This window comes from Podarcis gaigeae (genome assembly GCF_964106915.1).
Source record: "Podarcis gaigeae genome assembly, chromosome: 13".
NCBI lineage: Eukaryota > Metazoa > Chordata > Lepidosauria > Squamata > Lacertidae > Podarcis > Podarcis gaigeae.
The window spans coordinates 24,895,539-24,914,721 of NC_139689.1; the positions used below are offsets into that span (position 1 = coordinate 24,895,539).

Consider the following 19,183-nt stretch of genomic DNA (forward strand, 5'->3'; position numbering starts at 1 on the left):
GGACCTAATGGTCGGGGTCCCTTTACCTTTTTTAAGCCCTACTGAACATATACTCATAGGATTGCTTTGTAAGCGCTCCTGGTGGCATTCTCGTGGTCGGTTTATGGAGCCTGCATCATCAATTAGTCACTGTTTTGAGCACTAAGAGAAAAGAGACAATGTTGACAAAAGGGATTGTACGATCTGGTCTAAAAATGGGCACATCCACTGCCTTCTTAACTTGGTGTCTCTGAGCCTGCAGCAAGGCGTTTCTCCTAGACCAGATTATGAAGGGTTAAATAGGTTGATCTTTCTGGGTCCTAGAGCCCCTCCATATCTTTAGAGACAGGGGGAAGGAATAAGGTACGGAGCTTCCTCTCTCTCACAAACAGTCAGCTCTTGGGGTTTTTTTTCCCCCTTCCCAGCAGTAGCAAAAGCAGCAGATCGAGACAGTAGAAGCCCCCAAGACGGGCAAAGCAGCAGAGGTGAGTTGATGGGAATTCTGCATGCGGAGAATTGCAATTTGCGAGATGTCTGGAAGTTGCGGGCGTCTGCTTTATTTGACTGACAGGGAAGATATGGCTTCTGCTATAAGGCAGGGTCATTCTTTCAGTGGAGCGATGATCATCAGCTCAAAACATGGGATGCAAATCCACATGAGGGACTAGCTGATACTGATAATCCTTCAACAAACCTTGCTGGAGCTATTTTATGAAGTGCTTTGCAGTCTTTAGCTTGTTCTCTGTCACAACAGCCTTGTGAGATAGAGTATACTTGTTCCCATTTTGCAGATGAGGATAACCGAGGATGTGTTTAGTCCCTGCAATGCCCAACAGTGCTTTCTAATGCATAAAACAGCCTTCCCTAATCAGAATAGTGCAAACAGAGATTTTGTATCAAGTATTGTAGAGGATGTTCACCTGTGGGTTGTAAGTCATTAACAAATCATCATCATCATCTATTATTTATTCCCCAGCCACTCTGGGCAGCTCCCAACAGATTAAAAGCAGAATAAAACATCATATGCATGACTACCAAGAAGCAAGCCTCACTGAGTTAAGTGAGACTTATCCCAGGTTAGTGGTTATAGGATTGCACCTAAGAGATGCTCATGCATGTGTGTTAGTCCACCTTGAGACTGAGAGATGGTTTGTACTTTATTGTCTGTACAAACAATTGCGTGTGTGAATGGTCCACTTGCAATGAGTAGTGGAAGAACAGAACACTTTGCTGAGTTACAAGCAGGTCGTCACTGGTTGTCTTTGTAGCTGTGTGTTCTGCTGCCCCATTGCTCAAGTGGAGATTAGGGTACCAGATCCAGATGCAGCATCCTGAGGATCGGCTGTGAAGATAGATCTGAAAGTATGTGAACAATGGCAGAAGACGCGCAGAAGTCAAAATGAAAGGTGAGCAAGATTAAGGCCTGAGTGCCTTAAATAGCTCTTTGCCCATCTGCTTACACCAGAATAGCACAAGCAAAATTAAATAAGCAAAAATAAAATAAAATTGCACTGGTTCCAGAAACTGGTACCAGAAACCTGCATTTCTTTATGAATCCTGCTTATTTCAAATCAGTGTTTGAAATGTAGGGTCTCTCAGTAATCTATATCTTCTCTCTAAGATTATACTGACCATTCTGATTTCTCCCTCGACCATCTCCCCAGGCTCTTGCAGTGTTTAATCCCTCCTATTTCTAGTCCCTGTGTGACATTTTTGCCTCTTCCAGACACAACTGCCTTCCATTTACCTCAGAGCAACATCACTGATTTTTCAACATTCCGTTCCTAGCTCTTATTCTGTGACATCACAGCAGCTCAGCCAATGGCTAGGAGCAAGGCATGAAGTCAATGGATAGCTGTGAGCTCACTATGCGTATAAAAGTCTGGGTTCTCTCTCCCTCTCTTCACAGGTTCTTAGCGCCTTAGATGGGAATTTTGCTGTGCTTTTGATGGTAGTAGCACTGTTGATGATAAGCCCTGTTCTGTTCAGCACAGTCCTGCCAATTTTGGCATGGGAGTTGAGAAGTTGAGAGCAGCGTCAAGGCCAATGCCAAGGAGACAAAATGGCTGCAGTTGAAGGGAAGCAATAACACTACAGCTCTAACTGCCTTTGAGAGCAACCAGAGGGAAGAATGGAGGAGCCAAACCCAGGACATCCTGAACTTGGGGAAGGGGTAGGCAAGTCTCCTCGGGCTGTCCAGGCTGGGGCAATCAGTGAATTTCTGAGGTGGGCCACACCACACCATGGTAGGGTTGAGAGACAGGAGGGAATGCGCCCTCATGGAGAAGCCCAGTGGCAAGAAATCCTCAAAACGGTACAGTCCTCTCACTCAGGTTGGGCAACTTCCCAGCTGCCAGAGTTGCCACCTTGGGATGACCTGTCTACATTCGAGCGGGTGGTCGATGCCTGCCAGTGGCCACGAGGAGAGGGCATGGCCAAACTTGTGCCGAATCTCGCCGGAGAAGCACAGCAGGCCTTTAGCAGCCTAGAAACCCGAGAAAGAGGAGACTACGGGAAGGTGAAAGTTGCCATCCTGCGGGAGGACTTTGTGAACGTGGAGGCCCAGCGCCAGCACTTCCGCCAGTTCCGCTACCAGGAGACCGAGGGGCCACGGGAAGCCTGCAGCCGGTTGCGGGAGCTGTGCCATCGTTGGCTGGAGCCGGAGAGCCGGACGAAAGAGCAGATCCTGGAGCTGCTGATCCTGGAGCAGTTCTTGATGATTCTGCCAAAGGAAATCCAGATTCGAGTCCGAGAGCGCGGACCGGAGACCTGCGCCCAGGCAGTGGCCCTGGCAGAGGGTTTCCTTCTGAGGCAGCAGGAGGGGGGGAAGCGGGGACAACAGGTGAGGTCATTTATTCACGGTGGTCTTAAAGGGATGGGGGTGGGAGGACCAAATTGGAATTCTTCGGGTTGTTGAGTTTTAAGGAAGCACTGCTTCCTTAAAACTTTGACATGTGTCAATCATGTGACTACCGTGTCATAGGATTGGCAGCTGGGTGGTTTCATCTCCTGTCAAAGTTGGCCTCCAGTAGTAGGGGAGATAGTGACGGCACTGTGACCTATGGCTTGAGAGTTATGACCTCTCTTTTTTTAAAAAAAAATATATTTATTGAAGTTTCAAAAATTATACACACAAAAGACAGTAATAAAAACAAAACACAAACACAAAAAGTAACAAACTTAAAAAACAAAATACAAAACTAAAAACCATTTAAAAACAAGTAAAATTTCAATCCTTTATTTTCTTATAACTTACTTCCCCGACCTCCTCATACCTCCCCTTTCTGTATTCCAATTTCTAATTATTAATTCAACAAATCCTCTCCCTTAATTTTCGTTTAATTTTTAACCTTTCTTTTCTTTTCACTTAATCAGTACAGCTGAAAACCACTTAATTTCTAAATCCACATCATTCTAACATTCATTAATTTTGCAATATTTCCCAAGATAGTCCTTAAATTTCTTCCAATCTTCTTCCGCCGTCTCTCTTCCCTGGTCTTGGATTCTGCCGGTCATTTCTGCCAGTCCCATATAGTCTATCACCTTCATCTGCCATTCTTCCAAGGTGGGTAGTTCTTGTGTCTTCCAATACTTTGCGATGAGTATTGAGAGTTATGACCTCTCACCTGGAAGGCCTGTCCCCTAACTTGACAGCTTGCTGTGAATACCTTGCAGCAATGTTGAAAATTAGCCACTTGTGACCAAGTGAAGGTGCCTGGTGGCACCTCCACTGTCATAAGGTGTTTCCCTGTGGATCCTTGGATCTTGACTGTTTTCACACACTATCAACATATCCTGTAGAATTCTATCTGTTACATTTTATCTGCACAGCCAGAATGAATTTCAGAAACCAAAAAGTCACATTGAAAAATACAACTTTTGATCCATTTGGCCCAAGAATGGCAACCAGGCATTCTGATTTTGCATTCTATTTCGTAACTCTGGCTTAAGGAGCCATTTGGTGCCTGAGTTTCTAACACTGCCTTGCAGTGAGTAAAATGCACCCTGTACATACTTGGAGGCATATTAAAAGGCTGAGCCCTGACACTGACAACAGATGGCTGATCTAATCACAGAATATACTTCGGATAGAGGGGTCATTTTCCTGCTGCAGCAGCTGAGAGAAATGTTGCTTCCTTGTTTTTATGGCCAAAGTTTTCAAACTGTGGTCTGCATTCAAGCTGCATTCAAGTAGTCTGCAGAAAGTCTGTGGAACAGAGAACAGTATATGTACTTAGCTCTGCACTTGACTAATGTTTTTTCTAATAACGGCAATTAAGAACATTTTCACCTAGACTGGATTATCAAACAGCCTAATTAAACCCTAATTTAGGGCCCATGATTTTCATAGTTCAGTCTGGTGCGGTCTATAATTCCTCCCCCCAACAATTTACCAGTTTAAAAGGGCTCTTCTCCGTTGCCAGGCCACCATCAAGTCCAAACATAGAAGCAGGATAAATACTGGAGCTAGCCTGAGGCTTAAAGCAGACCAAACTTTACACCTAACATCACAGAATTTGTTCACACAAAAAAGCAAGTCTGTGGTTTATTTTGTCATATATATGATATGTGTGGGGTTTGATTTGTAGGACAGAGGTTTATTAAGTGGTCCATCAAGACCCTCTGCCATTTTTGAGTAGCGGGGGTGGGGAGAAGAAGATACTTGAGAACTTCTGTCTTATGGAACAATCCTGAAGCTGTAGAGAAGAGAACTTTGCAGTTTCTTAGCAACAGTCTACAACAGTTAGGGAAGTGCATCCATAGTTGCCCAGCAACCACTCACCTGCTATCTCCCAAGCCTTCAAAGGTCTTTTGTTCTGGTCTGTTGTGAGAAGGCAGCAGCCAAGAGATCCAGCAGGGGTCTCTGCAGAACTTCATGAAGAAGTTTATGAAGTTGGCTAAGGGAGAGAAAGCTGTGGCTCTGCAGATGTTGTTGGACTCCAATTCTCATCAGTTGTAGCCAGCAAGGGTCAAGGGTCAAGGATGCTGGGAGTTGCGTCCCACTTCTGATGTGGACAGTGGCCAGGGCAAGGCAGAAAAGTGATTTCTGCCTGGCTGGCTTGGAATGAGCTTCAAATGGTTGTGTCAGGCTTCACTTTTGAGTGGTTGTGAGTTTATTGCTTCTCACAATGGATAAACACTCAACACCACCACCCCATTATTTGTTTCTCTCTTGATACCACAGAGGATATCAGCCTGTGTAGGCCCAATATTCCTTCTTCACTTCCAGTGTGATTGTTGCTGTTGTTACAGGTATCGGGAATAGCCCAAGAAGGACCTGCAAATTGCTCTGAAGCTCATCGGCCTCTGGTCAACACCAGGCAAAGGCAAACCTATAAGGAAGTCAGGCAGCAGGACAATGGGAATGCCAGCTCCCCCGGTAAGGAACCACACCACTCCCTACATTATTTCCCCTCCAGTCTTCATTTCGTTAAGGGTGTTTTGGTCTGAATGTGGCCCATGATCATTAACTCCTATCAAGGTGATGGAAAGAGTGATGACAGTTCATCTGCAGATGCTCTTGCAGGAAACTGATTATGTTTGACCCATTCTGTGGTGGGAGCCACCACAGAAAAGGCCCATTCTCATCTTGCCACCCTACAGACCTTTCATGAAGGAGGCGTATGAAAAAGTGCCTCAGATGATGATCGCAGGGTCTGGGTTGATACTTACCTACCCAACACACCAGAGTATGCATCTGGATTGGCATGGAGGTGGGGGAAGCTCAGTGGGTCTTTTTGGGAAAAAATCCTGCATTTAAGGGCAAACCACTTGCTTAACATAACACAGTTGGACCCATATGTGGTGAACTGATGCTTGTAGCTAAAATGTGAGCTGGAAAGTCTCTAACTGAAATCACTCTGTGCAAGCTGTGTTGTGGTCTGTCAATCTAAGTTTGATTTAAGTCTAGTTACATGCAGGAATTTCTGAATGTTAGATTTTGTGGATGTTGGATAATTTGTCAACATTTTGCATTGTAGCATCTTGAGTACAGTACAGAATTCTTTGGAGTACATAATTTTTTGTTAGGGTTCAACACAGAGTGTGTATGTGTGTTTGTGTCTACCTAGTCACGGCATTGTATCTGGCTCTTCTTTCCCACTTGACAGGTGCCAAGTTTTTGGGAAGAGCTGGACAGTATTTCCAGTGTCCGGACTGTGGGAAAAGGTTTAGGGGAGAGGAGGAACTCCGAGCTCATGGCGGTATCCACAGGAAGGACCGAGCTCATGCCTGTGCTCAGTGTGGGAAAAGATTCACCCGCCCATCGGGCCTAGCCAAACATTTGAAAACTCATTCAGGGGAGAAACCTTACCACTGTGCCCAGTGCCCAAAAAGCTTCATTCAGATGTCGCACCTCACCAGACACCAGAGAATCCATACTGGGGAGAAACCCCACCCTTGTGCTGCATGTGGGAAGCGCTTCAACTGCCCGTCGGACTTGGCCAAGCACCAGCACATCCACACGGGTGAGAAACCCTTCCGTTGTGCCGAGTGTGGGGCAAGGTTCAACCAGTTCTCACATCTCACAAGACACCAGAGAATTCACACAGGAGAGAAGCCCCACGCCTGTACAGAGTGTGGCGAAACCTTTAGCCAGCGAGCGCATCTTATCAGCCACCAGAGAATCCACACGGGAGAGAGGCCCTACCGCTGCACCTATTGCCAAAAATGTTTTAGCCACCTCTCGGCTCTTACAGTACACAAGAGAATCCACATGGGACAAAGACCTTACGGCTGCCCTGAATGTGGGAAAAGATTCATCGCCTCATCTGCTCTAACCAGGCACCAGAGGACCCACTCAGAAGAAAGGCCCCACACCTGTGATGAGTGTGGCAGGAGGTTCAACCAGCTCTCTCATCTCCACAGGCACCGACGGACCCATTCAGGTGAGAGGCCCCACAGCTGTGCGGAGTGCGGGAAAAGATTCAACCAGCTCTCGTCTCTCACCAGACACCAGAAAATCCACACAGGGGAGAAGCCTTATCCCTGTGACGAGTGCGAGAGGAGGTTCGTTCGGCTGGCCGACCTCATTATTCACCAGAGAATCCATACGGGAGAGAAGCCATACCGCTGCACCGAATGTGGGAGGAGGTTCCGGCAGAGACAAACGCTCGTCAAGCACCAGAGACTTCATCCAATAGTGAATTCATAATCTGTTAACATTATGAAGCAAAGCAAAACCTTTCCTGCTTTGGGGTTTATATCCAAGCAATTGACAATATAAAACTGGTTTTTTTAAAAAAAAAAGAAAGAAAGATGAGGGAAGACATTTAATTCCAGCATCCCAGATTCCCCTGTTACTTTATCTACTGCCTCTCTCTATTCCTCCCAAGGAAACGGATGCAATAGTTTATAAACCCTTGTTAAAAGAGGATCTTCCGGTAGAATTTCCCTCCAGGCACAAAATAAATTAAAATTAAAAAGACAGGCATGCATGCAGACACACATGCATGCTGGAAATGGAAGCTGTTGGATTCGGAAGCTACCTTCTGCAGTGTTCCAGTGTCATGCAGACATTTGGATGAAATCAACAATATGTTATAGGCATGATGAAGATACTTTAGTGTTGGGGAGAATGGATTTCTCCTTAAAGAATTGGAAATATAGCGATCAAGGGTTGAATGATCTGAGCCAACTCTTTCAGCATAGATTTTCTGGTACTAAGATGAGCATCTTCTTTTGTTAGCACCATTTTGCCCCTCGACCATCCCCCCTGGCCTTCTTAATACTATGAGGAATGCCACGCCATCTCAATTGCTGCTCAGTTGTTGATTTCAGGCAAATCTTTCCCTCCAGCTTAGATGGAACTTCTGTTTTTATTTATGTATTCCTTTGAATGTAACAAAGGGCCTTACTGTCTAAATCAACAACCCTCGGGTGGGTCATTATCACTCCCACTTTTCCAGATGAAGGGGCTGAAATAGACAAAGCCTCATGCCCAAGACCATAGAAGGGAATTCATGGTGGATCTAGAATTTGAATCGGGACACTCCAAAAGGTGGCTGGCTCTCTGCATATATTACATTGTACCAGCTCACATTCCCTCCCTCCCTATTTTCTCACTGCACCCTTAGCAGAAGTAAACAAGAGAAGAAAACAGAGATATGGCACCTTCACAGAATTGTGATCTTTACTTGTTATGTAAATTTCTGTGGTTCCTGTTTTCCAGATGAGAAACTGTCTGAGACAGAATGGTTTGTCCAAGGTCTCCCATTGAGGCATGGCAGAGTCAGAGCTCGAGAACAGGTCATGCTTGCTTTCTCGATCCATCTTCATAGGTTTTAGCTTGGAGACATCAGAATAGAATTAAGGTCTTCTCAAGGTGTCAGTATTTTGCAGGAGGGGTTCAAGTGTGTATTAAAATTTTACTTCTTTGTGCATCTCCTGCCAAAAAAACCCCCAACAGACTGTTTGCATTTAGAAAGGTGATGGGGGAGTGCACTGAAACAAGTAGTATGAACAAATGATGAATGGGAAGGTGTATACCTGCTATGAAAGCAAATCAGGATGAATTCAGGATGAGTGCTCATTGTTGTATAACCACCCTGCAAACCAATCAAAATGAATACTGAATAAGGATTGGGCATAGTCTAACCTCCCTGTAAGCCTTGTGGAAGCAAATCATGATGAATACTCAATAAACACATCATCTGGAGGAGCCCCAGATTTATTTATTTCGTGTGTGTGCCATTACTGCAGCACTTGCATTGTGTCTTTTCTGCGGTCTTTCTCAATGAGAGCCTTTCCTCTTAAAGACAGATACTTGGAACTCTCTTGTGCTGTCAAAAGCCAAGTTTGGAGGGGGAATCACAACCAACAGGCCTTTTTCTCTTCTCAAGCAGCATGTGATTTTCAAGGAGCACCCTGGTCTGAAGAATGTACGACTCTGCCACTTGTTGAACTTGACCATGTAAGCCAGGGGTAGCCAATGTTGTGCCCCCCAGATGCTGGACACCAACTCATCCCTGGCCATGTTGGCTGCGGCTGATGGGAGCTGGAAGGCACCATGTTGGTTACCTCTGATCTAAGTACTTACATTTCAACTCTTGTTGGGTTTTGTCATTGACTGCAATGCTTGAGGAATGCTCTAAATCTGGAGGTTGAATAGGAGCCTTCAGGTGTACCAAACACATGTTCTGTCACTATTCTTCCTTGTCCTCTCTCAGCCTCCATCCTGTCCTCATATTTATCTCCAAGGCTAGAAGAGAACCTGTTTTGTGATGGTGGAGAGGGAAGCACTGTTTAAAGGAAAGCTATGGATCTCATCCATGCTTTTTGTTGACCGCCTTGGTCCTCAGATAAGGCTGTGCTTGCAAAATCCAGTCCACTGGTAGCCTTCCATGTTGTGGCTGCATCTATAAAACTTGTGGGTGAATATGGAACATGATGAGAATGGAATTTGGCCATTTGGTTGAGATAGGAAGTGGAGACTAAAGAAAGCATTGCTACAAGCTTTCTCTTAGGAGGCTAGGAGCCATGATAAGAACCCCCCCCCCCCACTTTCTAGCCTTGTGGCTTCCCATTGATTCCATGGAGACTGGTGCAATGACTACAAAAGGCAATGCAAATATAGGTTGTGCCAACCAGATCATCATTTCATAGATGCTGGAAGGGATGCCCCCCAGTACTGCCTTGATCTCACATTGCAACTCCAGCATTCCATTTTTGCAAATTCCTTTTACACACAAGCTCCAATGGAGCACTGCGAAGATCAGAAATGATCCACAGTGCAAATCCTATAAGGACAAAATATGTTTAGATTGGAGTGGGGGGGGGGAATCAAGTGTTTCAGAGGAAGGTTATTCAAGGCAGACCATGATAGGCATCCTTTGCTTGCCCTCAGCATCTGCTCTGATCCAACTTCCAGGCCAGAGGATGGGGTTTCTATTCCTGTTAAAAATTATTCCCTGGTTCTGGGAATGTGTACCCTCTTTCAGATGAGCTGATGCCTTGGTCTGAAACAGTTCTCATGCAAGTCCAAGGAAGTGGCTACCCACCTGTGTGCAAAGTTATCTATAAAAATGCTTTGGAAGCAGCTGGGAAAGGAAGAGGGGAATATCACTTTGCTGTTCTAGGGTTTGATGTGAGGGAAAGATGCAGGCCAAGCTGAAATACAGAATGGGGTAGGGTTGAATTGCCTAGCAATTATGTGAAATCTAAACAATGCATCGGGGAAAATACTGGGAACAGTTAAGTATCTTTGTTAGGGGTAACACAAAAAAATAGCTTGCTGGATTTCTATGCTATGATTTTATTAAAGTACAACTTGCCTGATGATGAGGATTCCTGTTGTGGTGGCTCTCTTCATCCCTATTTACATGCATGTGCAAAGAGAGGCAAAACTTCACACCCAACTACCCATAAAGGAAGCATTTCTCGTGTTTTTCTCTCTGTGTGTTTCCACCTCACAGCACCAAGACAGGAATGCCAACTCTGAAGGTATTGCCCACGTGCTCAGTTGTTCTTATTGGCAACATGCAAGTGCCTGCATTTGTCACAAAGAAAGTGATGTGGCAAAGAATTTAACTACCGTATTTTTCACTCTATAAGACGCACCAGACCACAAGACGCATCTAGTTTTTGGAGAGGGAAAACAAGAAAAAAAATATTCTGAATCTCAGAAGCCAGAACAGCAAGAGGGATCGCTGCGCAGTGAAAGCAGCAATCCCTCTTGCTGTTCTGGCTTCTGGGATAGCTACGCAGCCTGCATTCGCTCCATAAGACGCACACACATTTCCCCTTACTTTTTAGGAGGGAAAAAGTGAGTCTTATAGAGCAAAAAATATGGTATCTCCAAAAATAGACTAGATATGATTTCAGTACTTACCGACCAGTTTTTGCTAAATTCTGCTTTCATCGACAGGCTGCCACTATAACACCATTTTGTGTCCATTAATTTTCAGCCACCTCAGGGGGCAGGGGGCTAGGGAGGTAGAAAGTTTGAGAATCCTTATTATTATGAGAGCACAACCTGCTTCAATATAAGTTACACCGTGGTAGACACTAACTTTCTACCTTGGCTCTGATGGAGTGACACCTGTTTTCTGCCCTGCTCATGCCAGTTCTTCTTTGCTATCAATGGCAGATAGTGTTACATAAAAATGTGTCGCTTGCCACACTGAATATGCAAAGTCCATTTTATAGCTCTAAAATGTGGCTTGTCATTGAAATGAGTTGGGAGGGTGCATATTTGGAGACAGCCCTTGAAACCCCACACATTAATGATTTCCAAATGCCATATTCACTACAGGAAGAAGCTGTATCAGGGTTCTCCTTGGATCACAACTCATTTTAAATGAGGAACAGTGCTTGGTATGCTTCCTTGACATTAAAAAATGACATCTGGACATGCATAAATATAGGATCCTCCTCCCCTTAAGGTTGTGATTTGACAGCAACAATCACAGGTAACAATGGTTCTCAAAGTGAATCATTCACAGTGGGATCAGGTGTTAAATAGGGTTGTGCTATTGCCCCAACTCTATATATTATTTTCATCGCAATGATCCTATACTTTGTCAAAGGGAAACATCCCACTGGAATAGAAATCATATACTGAACAAATGGAAAGTTCTTTAATCTGAGTAGGCTGAAGACAAAGAGTAGGGTTATGCTAACTTCCATCATAGAGCTTCAGTATGCTGATGACAATGTAGTGTGTGCACACTCAGTGGATGACCTCCAAACCATCCTAAATAGCTTCACAGAAGCTTACAAAAAGCTTGGCCTATCGCTCAACATCCAAAAAAACCAAAGTGTTGCACCAACAAGCACAAACAACCCCTCTGCAGCATCACAAATCCAACTCAATGGTGTAACATTGAAAAGTGTCGATCATTTCTCCTACCTGGGCAGTTATCTTTTCACAAGGGCTGACACTGATGCTGAAATCCAGCATCGCCTGAGCTCTGTGAGTGCAGGTTTCTCCTGATTGAATAGCAGAGTGTTTGAGAACCAGGACATTCGCAGGGAAACCAAAATGCTTGTTTAGAAAGCTATTGTACTACCAACCTTACTGTGCTTCTGAGACGTGGACCACTTATAAATGCCATCTCCAACTCCTCGAAAGGTTCCATCAATGGTGTCTCCAAAAAATTCTACACATCACTTGGGAAGACAGGCAAACTAATAACAGTGTACTGGAAGAAGCAAAGATCACCAATATTGAAGCAATGATTCTGTAACATCAACTTTGTTGGACTGGTCATGTTGTGCAGATGCCTGATTATCGTCTTCCAAAGAAACTGCTCTATTCCGAACTTAAAAATGGAAAGCGTAATGCTAGTGGTCAACAAAAGAAGTTTAAAGACTCTCTCAAGCAAATCTCTAAAAATGTAGTATAAACACTGGCAATTGGGAGACACTGACCTGTGGGCACTCCAGTTGGAGAACAGCCTTTACCAAAGGTGTCGTGGGCTTTGAAGACACTCGAACTCAGGACGCAAGGGAGAAATGAGCTAAAAGGAAGGCACGCTTAGCAAACTCTCACCATGACCTTCACCAACTCCCGCCCGGAAACCTATGTCCCAACTGTGGAAGGATGTGTGGATTCAGAATTGGCCTCCACAGTCACTTACGAACTCACTGTTAAGACCGTGTTCATGGAAGGCAATCTTACTCAGCTACAAGTGGTCGCCGAAGAAGAGATTTTAAGTACTGTATCCTGTGAAAAAAGGCAACAGGAAGCTGCAATTCTGTGCTCATTGACTTGAAAGTAAAATTAATTAAATTCAGTGGGACTCACGTCTGAGGAAATATGAGCAGGACTAGGCTATAGGTGAATTTTCCTTTAAACCCCACTTTAGGAAATGGCTGTAGTTCTCTGCATTGCCAGCTTGGGGAGCCACAGAACTGGTACATAGCACTCTATACTGTATGTGTGTGAGTAATTTTCTGTTTTTCCTTTTGGTACATCTGACAGTTGCAGCAGCTGCTTAGTCCGTTTCTTAGGTGGTGCAGCAGTTGCAGACCCTCCAAACATCAAAGCTGACTTGTTGCATAGTTGGCCAAGAATGTGTGAAGCATTTTCCATTGTTGTTGTTGTTGCTGCTGCTGCTGTGGCGGCATTCAGGAGAAGTTTAGCAAACCCATTACGATTTACATTTATAACTTGCTTTTTGACCATCTTTGAAAGCACCTAAGAAGGGAGAGAGAAACTGGAAAGCAAGTATGATGTGGGCAATAGCAATAGCACTTAGGAGAGATCTGTGTGGCCAAATTCCTTTATTGTTGTGATGTCTGGTCACCACTTTTCAGCATAATAAATTTACCTCACAGGTTTCTTGTGAGGATACAAATGGGAAAGAGGGAGACCACATACACCTAAGAACCTTTTTCTAGAAATATTACTTGAGGGAAAGTTGATATGAGAATGTAGAAAAATAAAAACAGAACATTAATTCTGAATCCTAAAGTAAATTAAATATAATCATTACACAGTAAGGAAATAATTAAATTTTTCAGCTTTGGTAGGCTCAGTGTGCTTGTATAGCTAATGTATGCATATATAGTCATAGCTTCAGCCTCCTAAAAGAGCCAATAAGATTCTTCTTGCAGGCTTCCCATAGGCCTCTGTGATAACCAGATGCCTGACTAGGTAAGTTTTTAATGTTATAACCGTGTTCCTAATGACAGGTCTCTTTTGGAAGCTTGTTTCACTTTATGTTATCCATGTTTTTGTATACGTAAGCACTAAACAGTGGTTTCATTTTCAATACGGTCAAGCACCAATGATACTTTGGTGTTTTCCTAGAAATGCTACAAGCGCTCATATTCCAGTAATACAATACTGTGAGGTCAGCCAGTACTTTTAATCCCAATAGTGCAGATGAGGGGGGCCTGAGAGTCTGAGGCCTGTCAGAGGCCACACAGCAAGTTCTGGTAGACCTGAAATTCAAACTGGGAACTCATGCTCTGAATAACCATTGCTAGAAGCAGAGGCTAGAGCACATTGTGAACACAGTGGTGGTTTCAGCAAAATCATCATCATCATCATCAACAACAACAACAACAACCCACAGCCTGCCACATAAAGTCACTGGTTTATCTTGGTCTATACATGACTCTAAAACTCCAGCTCAAAATACCAGCTGAGTGTTGATCCCCTCATTACTGTGCCAGGATAATGACCAACAGAAAGCACCCTTGCCAAGGTAAACAGCGCCCAAGTCTGCAGCTGTTGCCTGGAGGTTCATTAGGCAGGAATGTGCCACCCGCCAGCTGGATGGGCTCCAGGGCAGCAAGACTGACGGTTAAGGAGGATCAGTCATGGAATGGAACAATGGGCATCATAATGGGTCCAGTTCCTGACCCATCCTGGACCCCCCCCCCCGGGATGGAAGCTGCATGAGCCATCTTTGGCTATGGCAACGGAACAATCTTGACTCTAAAGGAGCAAAAGTGTTTATAGGGAGGGGGTTGCCATGGCTGCAAGCCCCAGAGATGACTGGCCTGGATAGTTCACAGGTCGGTGACCAACCTGGGTGAGTTTATGTAACCCACATCAAAGATGGAGGAGGTGAGGCAATATTAATCAAATGGAGTGGTAAACCTCCTGATTAATTAGGCACGGTGGTATCAAGCTGGGAGGTTTCTGACAAGGCTCACACCCTAAGGTGCAGCTCAGAGCTCAAGAAAGCTTTCAATTCAGTTGGGAAGATGTCATACACTGCCCATCAAGACGCTTCATCAAATAATAAAAAAGAACCCTATTTCCCATACTTTGGGCAAGACCCAAACATACACACTGGATTGTGATGTGGTAGACCGTTGTGGGGGGTTTTTAGGTGTCTTGCTTGTTCACATGTAAAGTGGTGCAGGTGGGGAGGGGGTTGAGTCCTACTTTTCTAGAAAAAGAGGTGCTGAAAATCACCATTAACACCTGCCTCATTCTCATAGAATGGCCAGGGTACCTACCTGAGAGGTGTCAACTGAATCCCAGCAAGCTCCAGCTGAAAAAAAGCCCCCCACGTGGGAGAGAGCAGCTAAATTTCTCTCTTCCTGCATCTTACCTTTCCACTGTTGGTTGTTTCAGGCACTTTGCTCCCTTTTCCACCTCCAGTAACTGAAGAAAGGGAGAAAATGCCTGGAACAACTGACTGTGAGGTGCTAAGATGCAAGAGGGGGAAAGGTTTAGTGCATGAATGGTTGGTGCTCAGCCTGCGGGGTGTTTGTTGGACTACGGCTCCCATCATCCCTCCTGACCACTGGCCATAATGGGACGTGGAGCCCAACAACATTGAAAGCAGGCTCCCTCAACCTCAGCCCTCCAGATGTTTTGAGACTACAATTCCCAGCATCCCTGACCACTGGTCCTGCTAGCTAGGGATCATGGGAGTTGTAGGCCAAAAACATCTGGAGGACCAAGGTTGAGGAAGCCTGATTTAGAGGGCCATTGGATCCTTACCCTGGTTCAATGGATTTCTCCTCCAATCTTTACTGTAAAATCAGCAGCAGCATCAACAGCCTTGATATGTGAATGATGTAATTCATGAGTAATTTTACATACTGAAGTTGACACTGGAGGGGTAAAATTTCCAATTCCCTCTTGAATCTGCCCCCTGAAGCAACTGTTGTACTTTCCTTCCATTAGTTTCCATAACACCATTACCTAATGATATTAAGGATCCGAGGGGGAGAATGCTCTGTCGATGGCAATGAGTTTTACTTCACTTACTCCAAATTGCCTCGTGAGGGGTGGGATAATGTTATTTGAATGCTCGTAAGCCAGTACTGCTGCATATGAGGGAGCTTTTTCTGAGCAGGGCTCTGGACTTCTGCGCCCAAATCCTGCGCTGACAGCACACCTGACAAGCCCCACTAAGGAGGAGAAGTTATTTGCCTTTTTCTAGCATTATGCTCCCAGACAGGCAGTAGTGCCTGCTGAAAAAGCTGAGCTCTGCACACCAGGAGAATTTTTCCTCTGCTCCTCTCTTTGCCCCCTTCTCTCCAAGAGCACTAAAGAATTTCAGCGAGTGACTCTCTATGGAAACCCAGACCAAACAAACAGCGCGCTGCCCACCTGCCTGTGTAAGCCACCCCCCAGCCCTGCCCCAGAGGGAGTTTATTGCATTTGTACATCAGTAAGCCACCACTGGCAAAGGGCAAGCCACACGCTAGGCAAAGGCTGCCAAGGAATAAGCAAAGGTCAGGACAAAAATCTGTTCAGGGAAAATACACATATCAGCAGGCCCTTTTGCAGAAGGCTTCCTGTTGATGCACATCAGGTAAATAGATCTGGTGAGAAGGGGTACTCAATTCTAAGCTTTCAGGGTTCATCCTCAAAATTGCTCAACAGTGGCTGTGTACGCATCAAAGTGTTGATGTACACATCAGTCACACGGATCCAATTTTTCTGCATGAGCTTTTGTGCATGTTCATCTACACATGACTGCTTTCAGTTGAACACTATCTCCATGTTTCCCATCCACCACAGGAGCAAACTCCCAGGAGCCAAGGGGTCTTTTGGCCTTCCTAATAAAATAGAGTTGATGGGCATTGCCATTCAAATGGTGTGCATGCACTGTGTCTTGTGATCAATTATGCTGGGCATGGCTTACCTGACCCCTCCCAATATTTTATTCAAGTTGGCACTCCTGCCATCCACGCTAGTAGGTAGCCCTTGATGGGATATATTTGTGCAGATATATTGTATGAAAAAGCAACTGCATAGTTGCCATATAACATCACCAGCCTTATTCTTCATTATGCAAAGTAGCCTGTACTGTCTAGGTTTTTGTATGGCCTGGTATTTGATGGGCAATGGCTATTCCAAACTTCTGGAATGTGTCACACCCAGATGACTTGGGTGGAGCAGGAAAGGGACACTTTGTGCAATTTGAATTTAGCCAGGGGAAAACAGCATTGCTAAAAAGTACTTGGCTGGCAAAAACAGTTTCAGGGTATGGCACTGATGCTTCTTTAGGGCTAGCGTTGCCAGCCTCTGTGACTGCTTTCTTATTTATTTTATATACCATTTATATGCCCAAATGCCAGTAAGTGGTTTACAGCTATAAACATAATGAAAATGCACAAGAACATTAAAACATCTTGTTTGCATGTTCAGAAGAAAGAGATATTGAAATATGTTGTCCTCTAGTGGAAACTATCCTTGTCAAAGCTTCCCATGCCTTGCGGAAGTGAGAAATGTGAAGAAATTGTGTGATGTTTTTTGGTATATAATATTGGTATATATTCATATACAAAATATATAATATTTGGAATATAATATAATATAATATAATAATATGATATAATATAAGTTATAAACCACCATCTCAGAAAAAATATCAAGGAAGTATATAAAATCATAAAATACAGAATGACCAACACCGAATCAAATTACATGCAGGTCTCGCTTTCTGAATGCTTGCCATGCGAAAATTCACTTATCCGAACACAAGGCATTAGTACCCAAACCTTACCATACACACCACCAATTCAGATATCCGAACAGCTGAATCACTTACTTGTTTGTGCTCTGCTGGTCAGTGGCAGCCATTTTCAGGCTTAAACCAGGCAGGGAGGAAGTGGGGAGAGATCGGACAAATCAGCTTTCCCTTTGTCTCTCATTTGATGGTTGGCTGCAGCTGTTTCAGAAAGAAACCATGGAGGGAGTGAGGAGGGATATTGGAGAAATCACAAAATAGAAATGTTCCTATAGGAAAGAATTGAAATTGTCAGCTCGTTAAGCAAACACTTGCCTAATGAGCAATTTCCTGGGAATGCATTGTGCTTGGAAAGTGGGACTCTTGTGTCAATAATATGAAACAGAAATGGGCAGATCAGGATTCTTTTGATGATCCTTAGATGTTTCTGATTCACAAACAATTGGTGATAGCAAGCCATTTTGTCTTCCTCCTTGTGCCTCAATATTATAAAAATGTAAGAATGTATTTCTGAAGCCCCCACTGGATGATTTGTAGTATCACTCCACACCCCTGGATCTGCACAAAGCCAGGGAGGGATAAAGGAGCAAAAATGAAGGCAGGTTGTACAACACTAGTGGCCATGGCATGGGAGCAGGAAAGGATGGAAATTGAGAGGGGGGAAATGGTGGTTTGAAACAATGGCAGAGGTTTGACTAAAGTGGGAGTGGAGAAACACCCAGCACCTTTAAACAACAGGAGTTTGAATAAAGCAGGAAGAAATGGAGGGGGAAATGGCAATACTAAATGGCAGAGGCTTGAGTAGAGCAAGCAAGGGTGATACTGAGGGAAAGAGGTGGCAGTTTAAAGCAAGGTTTGAGCAAAAAGGGAGTTGTGAAAGACTCTGTTGTGTTAGTTTTTTGGTTTTAGTTTTTAAGCCTCAGTGTCTCTCCATCCCTGCTTTCTCAATCTTTTGCATTATTTAAGTACAGTGAGATTGTGGGAGGGGCCCCAAAATTAGTAAGACTGGAAAAAGAAACTCATAGAAGCCTGTAGCTTTAAGAAAATGCCAAGAAAAAGCTTAGAAACTGCCAAAAAAGCTTTTGTTATGCAAGCACCCTTTCCCATGGGAAGAGAAGAAGCTAACATTTTTTATCACAGAACATATGCAGCTATATGCGTAGGTTCAACAAAGCACAATTGATTTTGCTATAAAAATGTAACAAAATGTTTCTATATGGAGGCCATATACATGAGAGCAAAACAGCCGGTGCTTATGCTAAGCTTGTGCAAGCGCACTAACATGAAAAGTATCCAACAACTAGGATCAAGTAATGGGAAAATGTTTCTATGCATATGATTGGAGAAAATTGAAATGTTTTCTGTAAAAACTTATAAATATCACCCCCAGGCTGCAGAGTCGCGGTTGCAGCTTTTGCGGAATAACCGATTGCTTGGAAAGTAATAAATCAATGGACTCTTTATCTCCTCCCGGCTCCTAAGTTTTATTGGTCTCAGACATAGGAGATTTTAATAGCCTTTGAGGGCTTGCAACAAGATGAAAGAGACCTTGAAAGATTGGAAGGCTGTTTTAAATTTCTACCGCTTCTATTCCACAGCTCTCAAATATTCCATAGTACTATCCCATAATCATATATTTCACTCCTGTTATCATCTGTTGTCTTCAGCATGAAGTTCCAGCTTCAGTGTAGTAATTTAGAACAGATACTTTGTCAACAAGCAAACACCCATATATGTCCAACATCCATCAACTGGACTTAACATTTTCTAACTGAATAAGCTAACTGACAGGATTGCTTTTAACTAAGATTCTATTC

The 19,183-nt window shown here is 44.1% G+C and overlaps 2 protein-coding genes across 5 annotated transcripts in view; one reads left to right on the forward strand and one right to left on the reverse strand.

Moving 5' to 3' along the window:
- Positions 1-19,183, reverse strand: part of LOC310829567 (uncharacterized protein) — a 57,666-nt gene that overhangs the window by 11,544 nt on the left and 26,939 nt on the right. The gene's annotated exons all lie outside the window — the stretch shown is intronic.
- On the forward strand, positions 43-8,638 carry LOC310829561 (uncharacterized protein). 4 transcript variants are annotated; one of them, XM_083708188.1, is made up of 6 exons: positions 43-464; positions 956-1,055; positions 1,248-1,385; positions 1,889-2,821; positions 5,233-5,359; positions 6,090-8,638. In XM_083708188.1, the coding sequence occupies exons 4-6, from the start codon at positions 2,111-2,113 to the stop codon at positions 7,130-7,132; spliced, it is 1,881 nt and encodes a 626-aa protein (XP_083564314.1). In that variant the 5' UTR covers positions 43-464; positions 956-1,055; positions 1,248-1,385; positions 1,889-2,110; the 3' UTR covers positions 7,133-8,638. The 4 variants fall into 4 exon arrangements, with proteins under 4 accessions (XP_083564314.1, XP_083564315.1, XP_083564312.1 ...); XM_083708189.1 differs by lacking the exon at positions 1,248-1,385; XM_083708186.1 differs by lacking the exon at positions 956-1,055.